Below are 24,714 nucleotides of genomic sequence, written 5' to 3' on the forward strand. Positions count from 1 at the left end.
AACAATAATATTACTTTTTTATTGATTTAAAAATAGCTCCTAAAAAGCAATCAAATTCTCCTCAGCCCGTCTCCATATTTTCAGCGGTGTCTACTCTCCATCATTCACCTTTTAGAGATGTCCTACTGCAGAGCCTATGAGCTCATCAAGGAACGTCGCCATGGTTACGGCTGCTGTTGCGGCTCAGAAATAAGATGGCTGGTGTTTTTCCCCCCTTTCCCTTTTGTATGAATGAACCAGAGCAGCTTCGCCTTCACTTTTTTTTTCTTCACACTGTCTCTCTAATCCAATCCCCCGTCCTCCAGTCCGCAGTCAAGCAGGATAGTTAGTGATTTCAGCTGATGAGCAGGGAGACTGGCATAGGACGTGTGAGGAAGAGGTTAGCACAAGGGCTTCATCCTAAAATGTACCTGAGCTGAACCTGCTGAAGGGCTTCAGTCGATAAGGGAAGAGGAGTTTTTACTATCTAGTAGATTTACTATTTTACTTGTTTTGTTGACATCGGGCGATTGCATTGGATTGCCCACACATACTCACACTAACACTAAATAATATTAATATTAATGCTGCTAGTACTTTATTATTTAATAAAACTTTTACAATTATTTTTAATTTTGTTCAGCAATGATACATTCAATTAATCTATAGTGACATTTAAGAAACTTAAGACAACATTTTTAACATTGGTAATAATCATAAATGTTTCTTGAGAAGCAAATCAGCATATTATAATGATTTCTGAAGGATCATGTGACACTGAAGACTGGAGTAATGATGCTGAAATTTCACCTTTCCATCACAGGAATAAATTACATTTTAAAATATATTGAAATAGAAAATTTAAATTGTAATGATATTTTACAATACGGAAAAAAAATTTAATAAAAAAAAACTTTCAAATAAATGCATAATTTAGTGAAAATTAGAGAAATCTTTCAAAACATAAATAAAAATCTTACTGTCCATAAATTTGTGAACAGTAGTGTACAAAAAATACAAGCCAGTTTGACTAGTAATACTTGTCATGTGTTTATATGCTAGAAGATGAACAATTTTCCTGTTTTGACTTGTTTCATGTATTGAACTGAGATTCATAGTAGCACTATTGTACCACTAGATGGTATGTTAGGATTATACTCATTGTAAAATGATCAAAACTAAATATCAGTGATTAGAAAAATTAGACATTATCCATACTTTAATATGTGTATGTAGACAATATATTGTTTGTAGGTGTGTATTTGTAGTAATAATTTTCTGAACAAGTTCAGAAATTTCAAAACGACTCTCTCCGTTGTATCATCTTAAATGTATCAGCTGTTGTGGATTTTATTGTGATATTCTGCAGTTATGTTCTTGCTACATTGCTACAGTTTCCCATTATTTTACAGTACATGCACTTACATGTACTTACAGTGTAATTACCTAAGAAAGAACTGGGTAATATAAGGTATCTACATGGGTTAAGGATAGGTTTTGGGGTAGGTTCAGGGTTAGCTAGTTATTACACAGTTATTATAATTACTATAATATGTACATAGTATGTACATGGGGAATGTAAAATAAAGTGCTACCATTATTACTACAAGAAAACACATATGTTGTGTTTGTGATATTTAAATCTGGGTAGGTAGGTATAAATACATGACTAGAACAAAACCATCTGTAGAGTTAATATTCTGAAACTGGGGAGGCACAGGTTAGAAGCTTGTGTTACATTTAATTAAAAAGAAGAAGATTAACTTTCTACTGTAAATTACTGTAAAATGAGTCCCTCCAACTTTTAATGCTGACTCACTGAGGTCATGTTCACAGCATGTTGTGTCACACCCCCTCTTGCTTGTTGTTAGCCTTTAACCTCTGTAACACCTTCTTGTACGAAGTTTTGTGGTGGTCACATTCTCTCTCATTTTAATTGCAGAGGGGGTGGGAGCAGCTTGAAGGGAAGGCATTGGTGTTTTGTCATGCTTAGTTGGCCTCTAACCTCCTCCTCCTCCTCTTGATTTAAATCAACACAAAACTACATCTCCCATACATGCATCCCCTGCTGCTATCATGAGTCTCCTGCATTCAAGTTCAATTGTAATTGGTATATCAACTAGGCTTGTCAAAAATACCAAGTTACTTAAGTGCATCGTAATAGGTATGTTTTGTTTGTGGTTATGCCATTGTAGAAATGCAATATTCAGTGTCAGTCATGATTAAAGTTTTTAAAGAGTGAAAGTCACCAACAATAGAGGGTTACCAAGATAAAGGGAGTTGTTTTCTGGTCATGTGATCTCTACAAGATGACCCATTACATGCAAAATAATTTGTTTGGGATTACATTTTCTTTCAAGGTACCCTTGTCAGTATAATTACACATAAGTATTGAGTAATATTAATTGCTATACTTACTCTAGGGTTTTGTTTGAGGCTAGTTTGTTATTATGCATAATTTACTAATCTAAAGTAAATAATTTACGAATCTCAATCTAATTACTATAGTGAGTCCATGTAACGTGTAACAAGGATACTGTGTAAAATAAAGTTTTATTATTATACTACTGAGACATCTGGAGTCTTCATCTTATGTGATATTTCATGATTTTTAAGCATATTTTTTATATTAAGTATGATACATTTGAGTGCATAATGATTCACAAATTATGTTCTTCAAAGGCATTTGGTCATTTAGCTCTCTCCAGCTTTTCTGCATTTAAAGGGATACTCCAACGCCAAATTAAAAATCTCTCATCATTTATTTACCTCCATGCTGTCCCAGATGAATATGACTTTCGTTCTTCTGTGGAACCCAAACAGAGATTTTTAGAAAAAATGTCCATCTCTGTGTCCATATGCAAGTGAATGGGTTGACTCTTCAAAAACAATGCTAAATGAACATGGCAGTAATCTATATGACCCCAGTTGTTGGTTTGTGTAAGACTAATACTGATATTTGTAACTTTTTACACTGTAAACGTCAAGTGCTTACATGTATCACAGTTGCCAGGAAGCGATTGTTTATCAGTTATTAACGTTTAAAATATCAGTATTTTTCTCCCACACCTGTCGTTTTGCTTCAGGAACACATTGACTCATCAACCGTGGTCGAATGTATCCATTTACAATACTCAAAACTCAAAAAGAGAGATTGTGATCCATAGAAGAACGAAAGTCATACGGCATGAGGGTAAGTAAATGACGAGGGAATTTTCATTTTTGGGTCCAGTATCCCTTTAATGTCATTACAATGTCTAAATAAATAAAATTGTGTCCTGATGGAGTTAGTGGATGAGTTTCACAATTCTTTGTTTATTCAGTTTTACACATTTCTCTGTTTTGTAACGATTTTTGAACAGAACAAATACTCTTGTACAATTAGCATAGAACTAAAGCAGGTCGTGGGGAAGATGGAGAAGATACGCACTTGTTTTAAAATTTTTTATATTACATGTTATTCTAGGACACCTGCTATGATCTGCATGTGTTTTCCATTCAGTCTTTAATTTCCTTTATGAACTCTGCTATTATTTCTTTTTCTCCCGATGTTTCTTTTCCATCCACGCTAACTCACTCTCAATCGCACTCGAAACACGCACGCTCACGTAGAGCCTCTGCTGTGCGCTCACACACTCGATCGCTTGCTCTGCTGCTCTCCTGCCTCCCCCCTCACTCTCACACACACCCCTTTCATAAGGTGCTGGCAGCAGCAGTGTTAGCAGCAGCAGCGACGGCAGCAGCATTGAAAGAGGAGGGATCCTCGGAGACAAGATGTAGTCGGGTGAATGAGCATGTAGCCTCGCAGCCGCCATCCTCCTTCACTGTGGAATTACGGAACAAAAGAGGAGGACCATTCTTCTGCATCTGCAGTTTCCATTTTTTCCACCTTCCCCCTCGTTCTGTTTTTTTGCCTTCCCTTCGCGCGTGTCGTCGTTTTCGACGGAGGCTAGTGGCAGAGCTGGAGACGAGGGAGGCTGACAAGGGCTTGTCTGCGGACTGAGATCACCAAAGCTTTGAGGTCACCTCAGAGGCCGTTCTCGCCTTTCTTCTTTTTTTCCCTCCCCCTTTGCGTTTTCTCTTTTCCAGGCAGGCCTTTTGTTTTTCAGCAGACTAGTCCGAGGGGCTGCCGCCGTCGTGCTGAATTGGGCTATTGTTGGACAGGCAGGCCCCTCTCTCTCTCTCTCTCTCTCTCTCCCTCTCCCTCCCTCCCTTCACTATACCCTATCTTCCCTCCCTCCTCTATCTTCCTTCATCACTCCATCCTTTCATCGTGATGCACCTTGCTTAAACTCATATGTGTGTTTGGTACACACGCATTGTCCGTAATTGTCTTTGCGCTGCTTCACGTTTTCCTTCTTGTCCCACCCTGCCGTCCCCCACTTCTCCCATCCCCGCAGTGCCTGGCGATGTAATGTGCCCTTCGTGGCACACGAATCCGGATGTTTGGCAGGGGGTTTGGCGGGATTTGTTCCAGCCAAGGGTGATGCCTCAGAGGACAGCCCATCCCAGCGCTCCCACGCCCACCTCCAACCACTGAGCAAGCCCGCCTGCGCCGCCACGTGTCACCCCCTGTTCGCGTGCGTACGTGCGCGTATGTGTGTATATGCGTATGCACGGGTGCATGTGCGAGAGCGCCCTTACCATGACTCTGGCCTGATACCTGGACTGGGGTGTCCCCTGCCAATGTGGGGGAGGGACTGAACCTCAGGTTACTCCCCACCCCCTCCCTCCCCTTACCCTCTTCCCCCTCCCCCCTTCTCCCCGCCACGGGTAACCTGCCGGCATGAAGAAGACCCGCAGCACCAACTTCAGGCGGGCATGGCCCAGCTCTGATCTATCGGAGCGGGCCTTAGAGCGCATCCGCACTCGCAGTGAGAAGGACTACAACCACCATAAGCACTTTCCACCGCCCCCTCCTTCGACCCACATCTCCCCTTCTCCGAGGGGCTACATGACACCAGGTGGGTCCCCCAGGACCTCTGATTCACCTTGGACCAGAGGTTGTAAATAAGGGTTTCTCAAATCCGGTGCTGAAGGGCCACTGCACTGCAGAGTTTAGCTCAAACCCTGATCAAACTGACCTACCTGTAATTTTCTAGTAACTCCGAAGACCTTGACTAGCTTGCTCAGGTGTCTTTGAGTAGGATTGGATCTAAACTCAGCAGGGCAGTGGCACTCCAGGGCTGGATTTGAGGAACCCTGCCATAAATGTTTGTTAGCTTAGCATATTAGTAACCTGCCGTTCTCCATCATCAATGTGTCTTGTTTAACTGGGGATGTAAGGTTTCTGTGTTTGGTGTGCTGCTTGACAGGAGCTTTTCAAGCAGTCTATAGAGGTGAAGCAATCACAACAACATGAGGAAAGAAAAGGATGAATCAAGCATGCATCCTCCATTTTGGTCCCAGCAAGGGTTTTACAGCATTAAGTTTGTAGCATCATGAATAGAAATTTTTGCAGCTGGTTTTCCTGTTGTACGAGTGTAAATAAGAGAGATTGTGATATGGCCCCAGGATTCATGGTTGCTTTTCTCCATTTTGGTTGAGTCTTCTGTTATTGTCCGTAATATTGAGCTGGAGAGCTAGTCGGGCCTGTAGAGGAGCACAATTGTGAAATGGGAAGATGACACATCTCAGGTAGAAACTAATTGATCTATAGTTGAGGTAAAGGAAGTTTCCACTGACGTTGTTGCTAATACAGATATGTCAAAAGCAATTTATATATGCTTGTATGTTTTTTTAGCCATGTGTGTGTTATGTTTATAAGGTGTGAGTTAGCAAAGAGGCTGTGAAAAGGAAGAAATCTTAAGTTTTCTTAGCTTTAAGCGCACTGGGCAACACTCACAAAAAGGATACATTTTGGTGTCTAATTATGTTTTTGTAAACCATTTTAGGCATATATTCCATGTTTGGTGGAAAAAATTATTATATATTTTGAAAGAATATTATGTATCCAACAATTAAAAGGATACAACTGTAATAATTTTACATAATCGGTTGAATGAAGTTCAGTTTAATCTTTTTAAATACAACGAATTTTATTCACCATTTTCTACAGCATGACATGAAGACAAGTAAATTACCACAAAATGTAATCATAGCAGCCATTAAATGTAAGCATACAACCCTGTTACTAAAACTATTGTGAGAATAACGATCATACAAATAATGTTTCTTTAGGTATTGGGAAATGAAGTCATCCTAAACCACTTTACTGAGTGGTAGATTAATATTGGCAAAATATGCACCATTATTACCCATTCAGCTATATTTGTTTTATACAGCTTTTGTCCCAATCTTTGGTAACAGGGTTGAAAAAAATAGAAATCCCATGTAAAATACACCATTCATATAAATTGTAATTTGACCTTCTGAGACTGACAATCTTCATTTTATGTACCATTTACTGAAAAAGTATTCTTCACTTCATCTGACCCTATTTTGTACCCTATGGAAAGTGCCTCAAAGCAGACTAGTGTTCACCAGATGTGGTTTAAATTGTCTGTACTCTGAGGCAGATACAAGTGCCTACACCTAGATTATCATGTTTTTTTCCAGGTCTCACTTTTTTAATGTGGCAATTCCTTTACAGTTAAGTGATTTAGAGGCTGACATTTTGCCATCTGTCCCTTTGTTCTTTAAAGGGAAAGTTCACATAAAAATAAAAATGATCATAATTTACATGTTATTCCAAACCTGTTTTTTTTCCACAACAGAACACAAAAGGAGATGTTTAAGAGAATGTTTGAGCTGCACTTTTCCATCACTATGGCTGTCAAGTGACGTAACAGACAGAAATTTACAACCCAGGCTCAATGCAAAAACGTGCCTGAGGCAACATTTTTGCAAAATTATATGTTGCTTGCACAATTTGCAACACTTTTAAACGTTTGAAAGGAATGTCCAGTGAGTGGTGCTAAAAGAATGTTCAGCTTGATCTAAAACAGATGACCGTGAATCTGGAAATGTTTAATTATGTTGGTGATTGTAAATATCGGGTTAGTTCGGAAATTTACTCTTTCTCTTTCTCCGCCATTGACAGAATTTTCCTGCTTTGTTTCTCACTATTATATGGTAGAGGGTGTTATTACACAACTTCTGAAAGAGTAGGGATCCTCCGAATCAAAACACGAGCAAAAAAAGGAGCAGAAACAAGCGATAAGCTATGCTTATGTACGTTGTAGTCTTTGACAAAAATGCGATTTTCTCAGCTTTTTGTTCAAAATATTGCCTTTTTTATGAACCTTACCCACATGCAAGTGTTGTTAAAAAAAGGAATGCATTAAGCTATACTAAAACTTTTTTTTTAAAGCAGAGTCTCTGTTCTTTCGTTTGATTTATTGGATGTTCAGATATTCATATCACAAAATATTCTGAAGGCCATGACATTTTTGTGAAAATGATCAAAAACATTGGCGGTGGCTGGCAACTTTAAAAAAACACTGTTGGGTAAAGAGTTAAATGTGCAGTGAGTGGTGCTAAATGGTTAATGCTCTTTTATACAAAAGCATGCCATGTTCTTTTATCGTAAATCTTGTTTCAAAGGACTTGTACTCCGCATTGCAAGTACAGTGTTGTACCAGGCAAGCTACTCAGCAAGTTTACTTTACGTACTTTAGAAATTCCATACATATGGAGCTGGTTATGTGATGCAAACTTCTGGCACTATAAAAGTGTTTTGAGGTCAGGACATAGTATTGTACAAGGAGCCATGCAAAAATAAGTCTTTATTAATCGATAATCTGCTCCAGTAATAATAATTTGTGTGAAAAACAGATTTTGCAAAAAAAATACAGATAACTGCAGCATTCATGGATCAGTGCAGCAAAAACAACTTTGCTGCCTTGTGTTCTTTTCAGGAGGGCGTCATTTTACCAACCAGCTTTACACTGTGCCCAACTACAGTAGGTGTTAAGATTATCTTTAAAACTGTGCTACTATTACTTGTCAGTGCAGGGTAATCATTGTATACTGAGTACAGACTAATATAAATCCTTGACTATCTCATGGGTCTTACTACAATTAAAGTTAGCTTACTGTGCTTACCACCCATTTTACAATGAGACCAGCTGCATACAAATAGCTGTGCTCTTATTATAGCCCTACATTTAAGATAAGATAAGAAAAACTTTATTGTCCATTACAAATGACAGAAATTTGTCTTTGACAAGACAGGCTCAGATGACATAAAAAAACACATACAACATGGATACACTCAAGACAAGTAGCCATATTAGCTGTACAGACGTGTGCAAACTACAATTTTTTTTGATGTATTCTATATATGGTTATTCAGTATTAGCCGTGGGAATGAAATAATTTGTATCTATGTTTTTCCTTGCAAGTGGGACTCTGTAGCGTCGACCTGATGGCATTAACTGAAAAGAATGGTTTAGGGGGTGGGTGGGATCCTGTGTGATTGTAGTGGCTTTCCTCAATACTGACCGGATATGAAGTTCTGTTAAAGGTTCCATATTATGCCCCTTTTCACAAGATGTAAAATAAGTCTCTGATGTCCCCAGAGTGTGTATGTGAAGTTTTAGCTCAAAATACCCAACAGATAATTTTTTACAGCATGTTTAAATTGTCATTTTTTTGTGCTCAGAAAAACGCGCTGTTTTTTTTTGTGTGCCCTTTAAATGCAAATGAGCACGGCACAGGGGGCTGAGCTTAAAGAGCTCGCGCTCAGTCTCCGCACAATTTCATCTCACATAATGATGATAATAATATCAGAAACTCTCAGTAACGGTGTTCATTTCGACCCGGAGTCGGACAATAATGCCTACAGAGTCAGAGTGCTGTATAGAGATGGAACAGGTATAGTTTAGTAGTTTAATTACGGTATCCACTATTAATAGCCTACAAGTCTGCTGTTTCGGACCAGGTCCGAATGATGATCAAACATATGATTTGATAACGTTTATTGTACATAACACAAAAGATGAAGCGTCAGTTTTACTTAAGAAACTCACCGTAAGAGCTGAGTAAACAGTAAGATATAAGAAGTGCGCAAATACATAAACGAATTTCGGTAGAGTTGAGGGAGCATTTTCTTTAAAAACAAAATAATTCCACCTCGTCTTCAGCGGCTGCCTCAGATTTCGGAAGTAACTAGAGAGAGCTATGTGGATTAATACATCCAGCCACACAACACCTACAACGCTGGGAGACATTCTCGTAAGTGCAGCAGCTGTGAACTCGATCAGGGCGGGTCTATGTTAGAACGGCAGTGTCTGTCAACACTCGTGGGCGGGGCCTGTGCTTAGTGACGTCACTAAAACAGCATTCTGAAAACAGGTCGTTGGGAGACACTGCTGATGATTTATGGGGATTAATAAAAAAGGAGTGATGGATTTTTATCACTATTGGGTGGTTGTGTACACACACTGCCAACACACATTTATGTCCAAACAGCATGGGGAGCCTACAAATGATTCTATACATAAGTATATAATTTCTAATGCATGGCATTGATTTATAAGTATTATAAATACATGCCTTCAATTTATAGTATAAGTACTATAAAAATAAGTTTTGTTTTTTTAGCATTTTTAATTGAGTATTTTTTTGTGGAAACCACGATACATTTTCTTCCAGGAATCACTTTTGTCACTTTTGATTTACCCCAAACTTTTGAATCTCATTGTTCTCTATGTGTCTGTGGAAACTTTAGCTGTGTCCTACATTGCAAGCAAAACCAAAATCTTATAAAACGTGTTCCTACAAAAAATAAAAATTCTCCCAGTGTGAAAATTTGTTTTTAATATTAGTGTGAATTTCAATTCGCAACCTACTTTTACTTCTGTAAATTATTGTATTTTATTCCATGAAAAAAGTTTGAGTATTATGCATTAGGAATTGATCGTATGGTGAAACGTGAGCGTTTCATACCAAAATGAATTGCAATGAATATTAGTTTGCTAAAACAATGAAAAATAATCGGTTAACATTATCCAAACGGCTGCCTGATAAGCGGAAAAGGAAAGTCTATTTAGAGTTATATAGAGTTTTGATCAAATTAGTTCTGGAACTAATTGTTGAATAATCCTTTAGTTAATTTACCAATAAATAATAACCATAACTAATCTATGGATGAACTTTTACCTCATGATATTATTTATCCCAAAAGATAAGATTTCTGTAGTGTAGGCCTAGGAAAGGTGTTTACTATGGCTGCATTCACTGTCACTTTTTGGGATTTACAGCAGTGATTGCTTCCAAGTGTGGATCTTGAACTGTTTTGTTTATTTAGGAAATTAAAGATCAAACAGCTGAAGTCACAACTACATTATAACTACTGACTAACTAACTACCATAGCGACAGTTTTACCACGATTGACAGCGCATAGTTAAATAAATTAGTCCAATCGAGGCATGGGTTCATCCATTAGATATTTTAAATAACCAACAACAACGTTAGATATTTTAAATAACCAACAACAACGTTAAGTGCTAAACGCTATATTGTAACCGGTTGCTGAGAGATTTAGCCGCGTTTCTCGCAGCCTTGCACACACCGCAGCTTGTATAAAACAGAATGCTTTATAACCGCAGCCATATTAAGCACAAAATATATGTTTAAAAAATTTCCACACTTTAGATTGGACTCAATATTTTTTTAATAACGGCTGATTTTCGCCATTCCCAGGAGCCGCCATCATTGTGGAACATAAACAGCTCGACAAATCGACGCATTCTACGCAAATCGACTAATTTATATATCGATTTAATCGATAACGGCAATGCGTTGTTCCAGCCCTAGATAAAATATTGCAAAGCTATCCATTTTTTTTCTATTTTGCATAACTTGCACCTTTAAATCAATAAGAATATGTGCATTAAGAAAGTAAATAGTGTCTGTTCTGATTTGATGTTGACTAATGGTTCCATCTTGCTTGCCTGTTTTTCACTGAACTGTACTTAGTGGCTCAAAGTAACTACACACGCTCGCACGTACGCACCGACCCAGCTGTGACAGAGTCCCTGATTTAGGCGTGGGAGAGGAACGAGGCCATGCTGGTGCTGTAATAGCCTGGCCTCTGTAGTAATGTGAGAGATAGATAGAAGAGGCTCTGCTTGAATAAACCGTTGGTCTCCGCCTCCAGTCAGCTGATAGATTTGTAGAAATCATCCAGCCACTATGAGGAACTCAGTTAAGCCTTTGGGACCTTTTGCATTAATAATGACACACACATGCATGTGTGAAAGATGTGCGTGCCGTGCATGTCCTCATATAGTGCCTCTTGGTTTCCCTGTTCCGACACACACACACACACACACACACACACACACACACACACACACACACACACACACACACACACACACACACACACACACACACACACACACACACACACACACACACACACACACACACACACACACACACACATTCAAACTATTTTAATATAAACCATCTCATTATTTCCTCACAACACAGATTTGCACTGTCGTTCCATTTTTTTCTCTCTCTCTTCTACACATACTATCACACCAGGCTAAAAATATCCACCCCAGTTCTGGACATCCCAGATGCTGACACACTAGTGGGACTGTATGCAGGATTTGCATGGGATGATTGAGAAGAGAATGAGAGCATGAGAGAGGGAGGGATGGTGAGCGATTGGGCCATGGAAATAGGACTACAAGCTAACATACTGCATGCAGTGAAGATTCTGCATTGACCCCCATTTGAAGAAGTGTTCGTTTCTAGTCTGTCCTATATCATGATATTTGACCTTACCGTAAAGAACGCCGGTCTCCATTTTGTGCCAGGCCTGAAGGTTACTAAATAAATCCTTACAGTAACATGGAGGGCTGTACATATATTAGGACTGTATCTTCATCACCTCCTTATTATGCTTGTAGTAGTGTTTGCTACTGAGTGAGACTGTTCTTGTCTTAAGATGAAAGTGGGTCAGCAGAGAGTCTGGGCCTAGTCTGAAGGGACCACCCTGAGTACTCGTCTTTATCCACTCCCTCACTTTTCAGTTACACTGGACCACTATACATTGTTGAGAATCAGGGACAAATTTGACTTAAGAAATTAAAAGATTTTTATAATAAAGTGTTTGTGTAACAGAGTGTTCCCATTGCTGTAGATAGATTCACTGGGTCGTAAGCCAACTTTTTGGTCTTCAGAAAAGTGAATGAGAAAATGAAAAACTGTGGTTGAGTACTCTTAGGTTTGTCCAGTTTCATCAAACTACTCTATACAATGAGGTCCATACTATATATACTATATTTAACTTACTATATTTTGCATACTGTATTTTGCAATTTTTCTTTGACTAATCAAATGCAAATTTGTGACTGACCATGTTAACTCATTTGTACAGAAGTTCATATTTCATTACATTAAATATTTTGCTTCCATTGAAGCCCAAAAGATTTTTTAGAACATTCTCAGATTGTGCTGGGCATAACATGGATGATCAATATTTTTCATACCAAAATAATAAGGCATTGTGACATTACTATAGATTACTATATATATATATATATATATATATATATATATATATATATATATTCTTTTCATACAAATTATGTTTTATATAGCTATATTTTTAATTTACAAAGCTGTTAATCAAAATTGACAATATTTTTTTTATGTAATATTTCAGTGTTTATTATAAATTTATCTGTGTACATCATTTTTTTTAATTAACGTGCCATCGCAATCTTTTATCAAAAAACGTACCCTTTTGTCATCTCTTCTCTTCCCTGAAGTGTTCCCTGACACAAGGGACATCGCAGCAATAGCAAATCGCTCCAATGATCCACTCAATTCCCGATTGGACAAAATAAATATCCCATTTTGGATATACGTCATAATGAGGAAGATGATAACAATTTCCGTTTCAAGACAACCTTAAATTAGAAGAAAATAAAATGTAAATAGAAGGTTTTTCACTTGTGGTCTTCCACTACAGTTGACCCAGTTTAGATAAGTCAAATTAATTGTTACTTAATTGCTGTGCATAACTTTATGCAGCCATGTTTTATTCCAGCAAAAGCTCCTCTTTTTTCTGTTAAAACCACCTGTTCATTTACTGTTCTTTTTGTTTCTGTTTTTTTCTCTTTATCGCTTTTTTAGAGCAGTTTCTAGAAAAGTATTTTATTCAGGATTATTATTGTTATTAGTTATTATTATAAGTTATTTAGTAACTGTGCAACTTATAATGTATACTTAGTCACAGTGATTTGTGATCAATCTGATTGCTATCCAATTGGGTATGTATGCACATGTACACTTGCCCACATAAATGTGTCTCTGCAATATAAATTAAATTTAGCAAACATTACAGAGTTGCTTGACACTGCTAATGTTAAGCACCAAAATGTTATGTTGAATCCTTCTATCCTCATATGACAAGTCTTTGAATTTTGCAGTTGCACACCATAAATGTATGTTGTCCATGACTGCTCACTTATATGTAGTTATGTTTTGGAAGAGTGAAGTTTATATGTTTCCTGACTCAAATATTTCTTGGAGGGCATTTGGTCTTTTAACTATCAGATACTTTACAATTTCTGCTACTCCATCCCCAGACTCTCTTAAGAGGATGGCCTGCTTTTGGCAAGGGCTACTCTTGCCCTGGCTAAATTTGGAATCCAGTGCAACAGCATCTGCCTCTGAGACAGATATCTCAGAATATCAGGATCAGAAGTTTTTATATGCCCTTTTTTATGTGGCTGTATGATGGGGGATTTTCTATAGAGAGTTTTTTGCAATGTTTCTAAAATGAATAATATTTGATGTATGCATTTATTTTGTCATGAAAGTGAAGGTGAGTGACTTTTAAGCATTTTTATTAAAGTGCCCTTATTATGCTATTAGGTTGCTTATTTTGAGGTCTCCTATACAACTATCAAAGGTATAAAAAAAACGCTGCAATTTTCTCATAATATACATTGCACTTCACCTATTTTCTCTCAGAGTCTGAAAACGATTCGTTGGAAGATTCAGTCTCTTGAAACCCCTCCTTTTTTCACAAGCCTACTGCTCTGATTGGTCAGACTGCCCAGTCTGTTGTGATTAGTCTTCTGCTTACAACGGGTGTTGGAATTTTAGTAGGAATAAAGCTGCACTATTAATCGTTAAATGATCGCAATCTTGATTCAAACACCTATGCGATCTAATTTCTAAATGACAACGATTCACCTGTCTTTTAAACTCACACCGGAACCTTGAAATCTGCTTTTTGTGAGTCTGTATGTATTGGTATGAAACTGCTTCACAAACAGTCTTTTCAAGTAAACACTTTCATTATTTCTGTGTTACAATCATTCATAATAAAACAGAAGAACTGGTTTATATATAGTTTGGATATAAACACTGATGTCTCCCGAAACGATCGAAATAGAGCAAATCACCTTTTGAAATTAACGTGACTTTTCAAATAACGATTGTATCAATTATATTATTACACCAGTAGATGGTGACAAGTGACTGTTAAAATTTTTATTTGTCATTGAATCATTAATTTAAGAGGTTCGTTCAAAAATGCTGATTCATCCAGGAATGAAACAAGTGAAATATTTATAAACGAGTCATTGAATCATTCTTTAAAACCGATTTTTTAAAATAACTCATTCAGATTAATTAAACGTTTTTAATAGACTGCAGCAAGTAACATTTTGTCAGAACCTCTAATAAATTACGTGTTATTTTGTTTAGTTGTCTGTTCAGAATCATGGGAGAATCGTGATCTCTGTTTGAAACAATTTTCAATTTAACCAGAATCGTGCAATTCTTCTCCAGATGCTTCTATAGCATTTGTATATGCAATGATACGAACAGTAACAATTGCATTGTTTTTTTCCCATATCAATTCCCCGTGAGTCCCCTTTTTGAGGGCGGGTCAAAGTAGACGTTGTTCGCGCGCAGCCAATGAAGACCATAGACTGGCATTATGTACATTTATTACACTTTTACGTAGGTGTAATAAGAAGTGAGACTGGAATTGCTGACGACTCAGCAGTTCAGAATCGATTCTTTCTTTTAGGAGACGATCACTTTTATCTTTAAAACTTTGCTGACCTTTTACATTCATAAACAGCTATATTACACACTGCATGAAAGGTAATATTCGAAAAAGCCTAATAAATAATAAATGTAAATTTTTCTCAATATAATTCGGCTTTAAAAACAGTAAATTTAAATGTAAACATTAACAGATATCCAAAATAATGTTAACATGGTCTACTACATGTATAGTTCTTTCTCAATATCAGATAATCTGAGTGTAAATGTGGGTTGTTCAGGGGGCGGAACTCTGTTTTGGCACAAGATAGCCAGACCAGTCAATAGCACAACATAGACTGCCATTGATTTTAGCTCTCGTGGTGACCTTGGCTGCTAATACACAAATAAATAAATAAAAAAACTTGATATTTTGGTTCAAGATTTCACATCCATACTCACTAGCATGTTTTATTGAAGTTGATATTTAAATCCAATGTTATAAAGATAAAATTCTTCATATATAAATTTCATACGTTGCTTGACGCATTACGCAGATTTGCAGAATGAAAGTCAATGCAGTGGAGTGTAGTGGCCTACAGTCTGTATACTCTCATCTGAGGCAGTGCTAGGCTAGGCTAGTTGCAGCTGCACATTAACCCTGCTAGCATACCACTCACAATATCTCTGCTTTGCATCATCACACTTTATATATTGGTGTAATGATGAATAAAAAGTATTCAGCCTAGTACACATGTAATGCCAAGACCCATCGCCAGTGGTTTAGAAAGTGTAAATGAGAATTAGAATGTAGAAGAGTAGCTCCGAGGAACTCTTTTGTTGTGTTTGAAATATTGCTACTGTACTAACAACATGAACATACCGTGAGCTACTATTAGTGAATGCCCAGCATTACCTTTAAAGCTGAAAATGAATTTTATTGACACTGATTGTACTGTTGTATGTTGAAAATCTATGTTTACAGAACAAAAACATACTTTTCATATACAGTATGCTACATACTGAATTTCTTTCAAATGTAGCATGATTTTACACAGAGAGTCGGTCTGACATTCTGCTTAGTACACTGTAAAAATTACATGTTTACAGAAAAAAAAATGTTTTGTCTATTTTGGTAGTTCAAGTATAGGTATATTAACATTATATCACAAAATATACAGACACCAATATCCATCCCAACATTGTCACCAAACTGTATATTTAATGGTAAATTCTTTGCAACCAAATCTGCCTTTTTGTACCATAAATTTCAAAAGATATTGTGTACAGTTTAGTCTAGAAGTTCACAAAACTGATTCAGTTAGTAATTGTGACCAAAATATTCCCATCTATTTGAAACTTAACTTGGCCTAGGACCCTATTAAACTGGGTCTAAAATTCAGATTCAGTTCGGTCTAAAAATGGCTAAACTGATCATTTTTTTGAAAACGAGGTTGATGAAATTTGCCTACTAAAAAATGACATTGTTCTAGCAACCTCTGACAAGTGTCCTGCTTTGCATTTGACTGCCAGATGTGTCACATGGCCCAATCCACTCACATGTCCTAAATATTAATTTAAAGTGATGGTTTATATGTCTATTTATATATTGTGGATGTAACCAAGATGTTTCCGGCATCACTGAGACATGCTTTGCTAAATTTAAATGCATTTGTTTGTGCTGCATTCTGACGTGACTACACATAAACAAGGCTTAAGTCTGTCCAACAACCTGTTTTAGTCCTGCCAGTCAGTCTGGTGACCCTAATCCATTACCTACCTATCAGTAAGAGAGGGAGTGTGTGTGGATGTGTGTCTTATGGGTGGAGTTGAACTAGTTTGAAGCTGCTGGGCAGCCATATGGGATGTGATGTAATTTGTGGGCATGGTGAATGCGTGGAAGAGGGTGAATGTCATACTTTACTGATTGATGTATAGAAATGTGGCGTATTTTTAGATTTGTAGTATGTAAAGCCATTTTAATGTGGTTCCCCGTCTTTTGTAATGTAGAATGTTAATGGAAAGTTTAGAATGTTAATGTGGAATGTAGAATCTTAATGGACAGTTTAGAATGTTAATGTAGAATGTTAATGGAAAGTTTATACCTAGAAAAAAACACTTTCACCTAAAGGGATTGAGAAAAAAATGTGTAGTTTCATCCATTTGCTGAAAGATTTTGATTTGCACTTGGCTCTTGATCTATGCCTCAACTATTGCAGGCCCAGAGTGAACAGCGCCACAGCACAGGTGGAAAGCATGGCCTATACAATAGGACTCCAAGGGTAGTGCTGGCCACATTTGGTGTGTACAAGCAAACACTTTTTTTTCTGGTTTGTTGTCATGGAGACAGATCTTTTGTGTCGTCTCCCACAAAAAATGAGGTCACCTCTCGTTCAGTGGACAGCTGTGAGGATTTAGGTAGGCCCTCTCTCTCTTTCTTTCCCTGTTTCTTTTTACTTTTTTTAAGATGTAGTGCTAACAAAGTACAAGATGTACCTGGGTTGTTGCGCGACAATCTTATAATCTTGGAATTGTGATGTATTATTGCAATGTTTAGATAAACAGAAATCATATTTTCAATTCGAAAATCATCAGTCATTGTCAGTCGTTGAAAGTTTTATCATGTTTGTAGACTCACTTTTCCACTCTTGCATGGACAAATCTTGTCTTCTATGGAATCTTGAGGTTTCATAACAAGTTTCTGCACTATTTAACTTTCTAGAAAAAAGAGGAACCTTACTTTTAAATTAGCATTTTTGCCATTCATGAATCAAACATTCTCAAAATTATCATAAATAATCAAACCTTAAAATTTACAAGACTGCAAGCATGTTTTTCAAATAGGTAACAAATATGTGCCCCACTGAACCTCATTCACTCGCTCCCACTCAATGTGATATGTTTACATCATAGATCACCAAGGAGATTAGTCAGGTGACCAAGCCTCCATCTTCTCTCAGTTGTGTGGTAGCACCCCTGAATTGACTGAGCGTTTTCAGGTTTGAATTAGGCTAGAAAATTAGCTTTATTATCCAACATTGATTCTAATAATAAAGTAATTCAGGAAGATAAGGCTGCAGATAGATTTGGATAACATTTGTTTGATATTCAAAACGTGTTGAATATTCAAGAGAGGGTGACTGCCTTAGAAGAATGTAAGTTATGAGATTAAAAAATACATTTATGTTAGAAAACATTTTGCTGCTCTCTTTTTTCCCCTCCATTGGTTTTTGACATTTTGGATTCCTGCCTCCACCTAGTGTTGCCTCAGTCAAACTTCTACCTGAGTTTTATAAGATTATGTTGGTGACGTCTTTATAAGATAAAGATAAATATAATTTTCTTTTTCCCCATTTGTTGTAAAGCACAGCTGGTCTTTCATCATAATTAATATCACAGTTTTTATTTTATTTTATTTTCCTGGTTTTCTTTTACTATTTAAAAGGCCGGCCCGTAGCGAGGAACAGAGTGGTTGACAAAATAATTCTTCTTATTGTTTATATTGTTTAATAGTATTCCAGATCTGTATTGATATCAATCGCCCAACAGTGCACTGCTAAGTGGACTTCACAGGATATTAAGACATTTTAAGTGTGGTTCCAGATTGTTGGAAGAGTACATTTTCAAAGTGAAGAGCACTGCAAATGGCATTGGGAATACATTAACATACGTAAATCATTTCACAGGAAGTGGAGAGGGAAGTTTACCCAGATCATACGCTAAAATGAGTTGCGGGTCTAGCACTTTTAGTCAGCTCTTATTAAATGTAGAGGTTTTTAACCAGTGAAATTTGTCAACCAGTAGATATTTTGGACTACCGTCTCTATCGCAGTTATGCTCATGTGACGTTGCGGTTTAAAAACAGGTGATTTTACAGAGTCATTTATGCCTTGAGAAAGAAAATGCACAAGTATATTGGATCCAAATTGACCTGCTGCCGTTATTAATGCTAATCAAACAACATGAAAGAGAGAAAATCTCTCACTGCTCTTGACTGAATCACTTTTGTAACTTTAATAAGAATTAATGTATATTTAATTTACACAGTAAAGACTATGCATTGTTTTTTATGCATTTGATTACTTTATACATTTTATGTAGTATTTCTAGTGCACGAGGTTTTTCAGGTAAGTCTATTTAATTTGTGTCTTTGTTCTGTTGTAGTTTGTTTTCTTTGCTCTTTCTTTATTACTGTTAACTTGTCTTCAGTAAGCTTGGGTTTTTTTAGGCTAGTATTGGTTTTTTAAATGAAATTGAAAATGGTGATAAGAATTATGAAATTTCAACGGTATAATTTTTTTTATTTCATAACTTTATTTAAAGCAAAATTAACTATATTGGTGATATATATCGTTATTGTAAAATAAAATTACTTTTTAAGATTTTGGTCATATCGCCCACCACTAATATGACATAATATTTTCTATAAATTGACATAGATCTATTATATACAATTGTGTAGTGAACACTGCGTAGGGTCCCTGTGAATTAGAAGGCAGCATATAGTTAAAGGCTCATGCATATCCTTGAAACATTGAGTGACAAAGCATGAAAAATATATCCACCCCTTTTTAGTACAAAATACACTTGATACTGGTCTTTTCCCCAGCCACATCAGTCCACGTTAAATTAAATATCATAAATTACTTTGCTTAACACATTTCAGACAGTGAAGCGTTTGCTATTTTCATTGACTATTGTTAAATGTTTGCAGCAAGTGCTACATTCTTAAACAATTTTAGAAGCTGTAATACATTGATTATAAGTTATAAGGTGGTAAATTATCTCTCATCTTTTGACCTCATTTTCACTCTCTCTCTCTTTCTTCCCCCTTCCTGTTAAATGCTTACGCCCAGTGGGATGACGTCACCTTAGATGTGCTTGCATCCACACAAGCCGGCTAGCACAAAGACTCAATGCTATATTTTAGTATGAATAATGTGACAATATTTAAGCCCTTTCCCCCATTTTGCAGAAAGAGAGAGAATAATAAACAAAGGTTAACTTTGTTTTATTTTTTTGGGGTCCCAGAGACCCCACTGGTGTAGGGCTATGCAAAAATATGAATAATGTACATAGCTACATCAATAATAATGCTTTCATTCATTATAGTGCTTTATTCATGTTTTATATCTGGGGTCTATATCTAGTTTAAATTGTTGCAAGTCAGTTTTCGTAAGATCAACATAAGTCATAAAATAGCATCCTGATACTATGATGTTAAGTATGTTTTTTGAGCTTTTTAAACCATCTTTGAGTCTCTCAGAGCCCAAACAAAACATTAAGTTTAATGCTGTTTTTGTATAAAGCGCAAGTTTCTTTGCAGGATGGGCTGTTTGTTTGTTCTATTCATAGTTCTGTTTGTGATATAAATGTCATAGCTGTCTGTTTCCCATGACTATTGACGATGACCAGGCAGGCACAGATGGAATCAACTGACTTTTCTGTATTTTCTGCTCTCAAAGACAAAATCTATGGAATGGATTTTAACATGGTAAAATGTTTACTATTACACTTATAAATGGGGTCAATAAGGTTCAAAATCTTTTTGAAAGAAGTCTCTGATGCTCATCACCAGAGCTGCATTTGATCAAAAATGCAGTTAAAACAGTAATAATTTCAAATAAGTGTTTGCTGTTTTAATATATTTTAAAATGTAATTTATTTCTGTGATGAAAAAGCAGAATTTTCAGCGTCATTACTCCAGTCTTCAGTGTCACATGATCCTTCAGAAATCATTCTAATATGATGATTTGCTGCTCAAGAAACATTTATTATAATTATCATTGTTGAAAACAGTTGTACTAATAATTTTGTTGAAACCATGATTCTTTTTTTTTTTTTTAATCTTGAACATGTTTATGAACTCCTTATAAAATCTATATACTCTACTCCATATTAATATACTACTCCTAGAGTAAGAGTTGATGTGCGTGGATATAATTGGGGTTATTTACTTAAATGGCCTTTGTGGTTTAGCAGGTTTTGCTTAGTCTTCTAGCCAACGTACTCTCCTCTATTTTTCACTAACAAGATTGAGTGTGTAGCACAAGAGCAGGAATGGAGACAGAGACAGAGAGAGAGAGAGAGAGAGAGAGAGAGAGAGAGAGATCCTGGAGTAGCACACATCTGAGTAACAAGAGAGAGCAACTGGGATGCGTTGCCATAACAACGAATTCAGCACCTAGCTTGTGTGTGTGTGTGTGTGTGTGTGTGTGTCTGTGTGTCAGGGAGCAGTGCTGGAGGAGAGTATAAAAAAAGGTGTGGATGAAGCTTGCTTGTGATTGGTCACACCTCTCCTGTCTTTGTGTGGAGTGGAGCATGTTGGGTAATTGTCCATCGTCAGATCCGCCTTTTCTGATGGCTGCAGCACAGGAGCTGAGGGAGGGGTCTCTCTGCGCCTCCCTCCATTCTGCTCTCTCTCTCTCTCTCTCTCTCTCTCTCTCTCTCTCTCTCTCTCTCTCTCTCTCTCTCTCTCTCTCTCTCTCTCTCTCGCTCTCTCTCACACATCCTCACACCCACTCTCCTCCCCCTACTAAAGTAAAAACAATAAAATTCATAATGGAGAGCAAGTGAATTTAGCTCTAACATGCTGATACCTCTCAAAAACAACACTAGGCTTCCAGCCTCCCCTACAGCCACGAATGCAACGAATTCATTTAGACTTGAAGGTTAGGAGCAGCATGTTGCTGTCTGTATATACTCTGCTTGAACAGTAAGACAGCAGGCTGGGATTTGAGTGATGGTCCTTTGCTTGCCGTACACACACACACACACACACACACACACACACACACACACACACACACACACACACACACACACACACACACACACACACACACACACACACACACACACGAGAAGCAGCTCCGTGTGGATGATGTCATCCTATCTGCATCCTGCAGTGTTAGCAGCGCAGCTTCAGACCCTTTGTTGCCCTTCATGCTAGGCTCAGACCAGTTTTATGCTTTCTTTTACCATGCCGAGCTAAGAAGCGAAGAATAACATAATCTTTAAAGGTTAAAGGAGTTCTTCAGGCTTACAGTTTAACCTCAGTGTAAAAGATATGATTTTTCTTTAGATATTTTTTGGCTTCTTTCAAAGCACGTGAACAGACACTTGATCAGTGTTTATTTAGCTGCTAATCAGTTTGGACATCATCTCCAAGCAATAAAGATTGCTAAAGTGTACAATTTATGATTGTTTTATGAACAATACTATAGAATTATGCATTGTAATATCATCTCATCCTCTCCTTTGACCAAATTGAACTTAATTTCAATATCAAAAACTGTATAAATGATCCATAATATTAATTTTGCCTTGCCAGCAGTGGTTTAGATAATGCTGACTCAGTTCTCACTATTACAGTATCTCACAATAGTGGGTAATACATAAATTATATAAAATATTCCAATATTGTATTTAATTTTTATTTCTTTATTATATTCCATTATAACTCAAAATTCATTCCAGGGGCATTTTAGTTTTCATGCAAAAGTGAAGTAAAATCTCTCAGATGTATTATGTGATATAACATGTTTGACTGCTCTAAACTGTGTTTCTAGTAAATCCAATATGCATGGGTGCTTTTTTGGGATCAATATTGACACATGGCCTGAGGGGCTTATCGCTGAGTCGTCAGTATAAGGTCACATTTAGCAACATGTGATCACACACCCTGGATGACCCTCATACTACTGTTGTGACCGGACAGCATCTTGAAAGCTCCACGCCCCTCCCTGGCCTTAAACTCCTCTTTTCTCCTCTCTCTCTTAACAGGTCCCACATTAATACTATTGGAGACATCTTGAACTTCAGAATAATTATCCTTAGGGGTTTTTTATTTTGTTGATTGCTTGTTGGGCAACTGATTGGTCCTTAAATGTCACCTTTTTTAATGCAACACAAACATGTTCTAGTAAAGTAGGACTGAATTTCTTTTTTATTGTGTGTGTGTCTCTCTCTCTCTCTCTAGGCGATGTATCTCCAATCAGTATGTCACCCATCAGTCAGTCTCAGTTCATCCCACTGGGAGAGATTCTGTGTCTGGCCATCTCAGCCATGAACTCTGCCCGCAAGCCTGTCACACAAGATGCGCTGACGGAGCACCTTGCCACCTGCTTCCCGGGTAGCCCTCCAAACACACTTATGTACTAGGGCTGGGAGAGGAAAATGATCCACCTAACTATCGCAATTTTTTTTACGATAAAAAAAAAAAAAATATATATATATATATATTAATGAATTCCAGAATCGATATTAATTCATATTAAAGGCACAGTATGTAGGCATTTTGGATCAAAATATCCAAAAACCAATTAAACAATGTTAGGCTATATATTTTGTTGATTTGTGCACTTACATTTTTCCAAATGTTTCTAAGAATGTTTAAATCGAGAGAAATTAGCAGTTTTAACCATGACATGGATTGTGTCTGTGCGTCGCCTATCATTGACATTATACCCGCGTTACCCTCGATTTACGGGGTTTATTTTGTAGAAACCATGGAAATACCAAAGACGCTTTAATATATTGTGTTTTATTAGACAAGTGAGCAACTGTTTGGAGACATTCGTCGACAGAAAACAAATCAGTGTTATAAAGCTCACCACAGTTATTCTTTTTGTTTAAATCTCGTTTTCTTCATTTACTTCGAGTACCATATTTACCATGCCTAATATCCATCTAGCTCACTGCAGTGTGAAATTGGTTTCATATAGTAGCCGCCGAGCGAACGCACAGAGTAGCATTATAACAACTTTCAACACACTCAAATGTATCTAATATAATAAAACAGCGCTGCATTACCCCACATTTGCATGAGCGGAAGCAGCGGAAGCGGTCTGAAAGCATAATAAAAGCTCCACTGCTCTCGAGCTGTGTGCCGTGCTTGTCTTTTATTAGCATTGTCTTGTTCCGCTCCATGCTTTCGTAACATCAATAAATCTTTAAATACATTACCGGTCAACCATGAATATGATTTCTGCCAGGGTCCCGTCGTATTCTCCGCCGGCTGTAAAGGTGAAGACAACAAATCCCATAATTCCGCGAAATCAAGGCGTCATCAAGCTACGCCTTTGTTTTGAATAAATGACCTCTTGTGGCGAAAGATTACACAGTGTGCCTTTTAAATTTCTTTATTTTAGTCTAGACAAGGCAGAGGAGAGTTACCTCTTATTTCAGCAAATGCAGTATGTGTTGAAAACAGTGAGCATTGCATGACGTCATATTGAGAAAGTGATAAATGGCGGATGGAGAGTCATTTATGTAAATGAACGGCTAGAACCCATTAAAAGCATTCTGTTTTCAGTTGAAAATGGTGTCGTGTAAGCAGCTCTTAAGTTAATAACTAATGACTTTTACAACGGAAATGGATCAAAGTTTTTTAAAACATACTTAAGCTCCACAATGGCTTTCTTCTAGAGCTGCAGTACAGCCAAAACAATCTTTGTTGAATTCATTTCCTATTTTCACTGTAAAGCTGCTTTGAAACAGTCTGTATTGTAAAAAGCGCTGTATAAATAAAGGTGACTAGTATCGAATTGGGAGACAGGTGTATCATCCCAGCCCTATTGTGTACACACACACACACACACACACACACACACACACACACACACACACACACACACACACACACACACACACACACACTCACACACACACACACACACACACACACACACACACACACACACACACACACACACACACACACACACACACACACACACACACACACACACACACACACACAC

The 24,714-nt window shown here is 37.2% G+C and overlaps 1 protein-coding gene across 2 annotated transcripts in view; it reads left to right on the top strand.

Annotated features, from left to right (window-relative positions):
* The window catches only part of stox2a (storkhead box 2a), a 56,768-nt gene that overhangs the window by 18,669 nt on the left and 13,385 nt on the right, over positions 1-24,714 (top strand). Inside the window, exons 1-2 of one of the 2 annotated variants that reach the window (XM_077246614.1) lie at positions 3,660-4,943; positions 22,932-23,084. In XM_077246614.1, the coding sequence (XP_077102729.1) occupies positions 4,766-4,943; positions 22,932-23,084 (331 nt within the window). In that variant the 5' untranslated portion in view covers positions 3,660-4,765. Of the gene's footprint in view, positions 1-3,659; positions 4,944-22,931; positions 23,085-24,714 lie in introns of those variants that run through there. The other variant, XM_077246613.1, reaches the window with a different exon arrangement.

The sequence above is a fragment of the Siphateles boraxobius genome, unplaced genomic scaffold, assembly GCF_051911475.1.
Source record: "Siphateles boraxobius isolate OS27281-9 unplaced genomic scaffold, OSU_SipBor_1 29, whole genome shotgun sequence".
In the NCBI taxonomy this organism is placed as follows: Eukaryota; Metazoa; Chordata; class Actinopteri; order Cypriniformes; family Leuciscidae; genus Siphateles; species Siphateles boraxobius.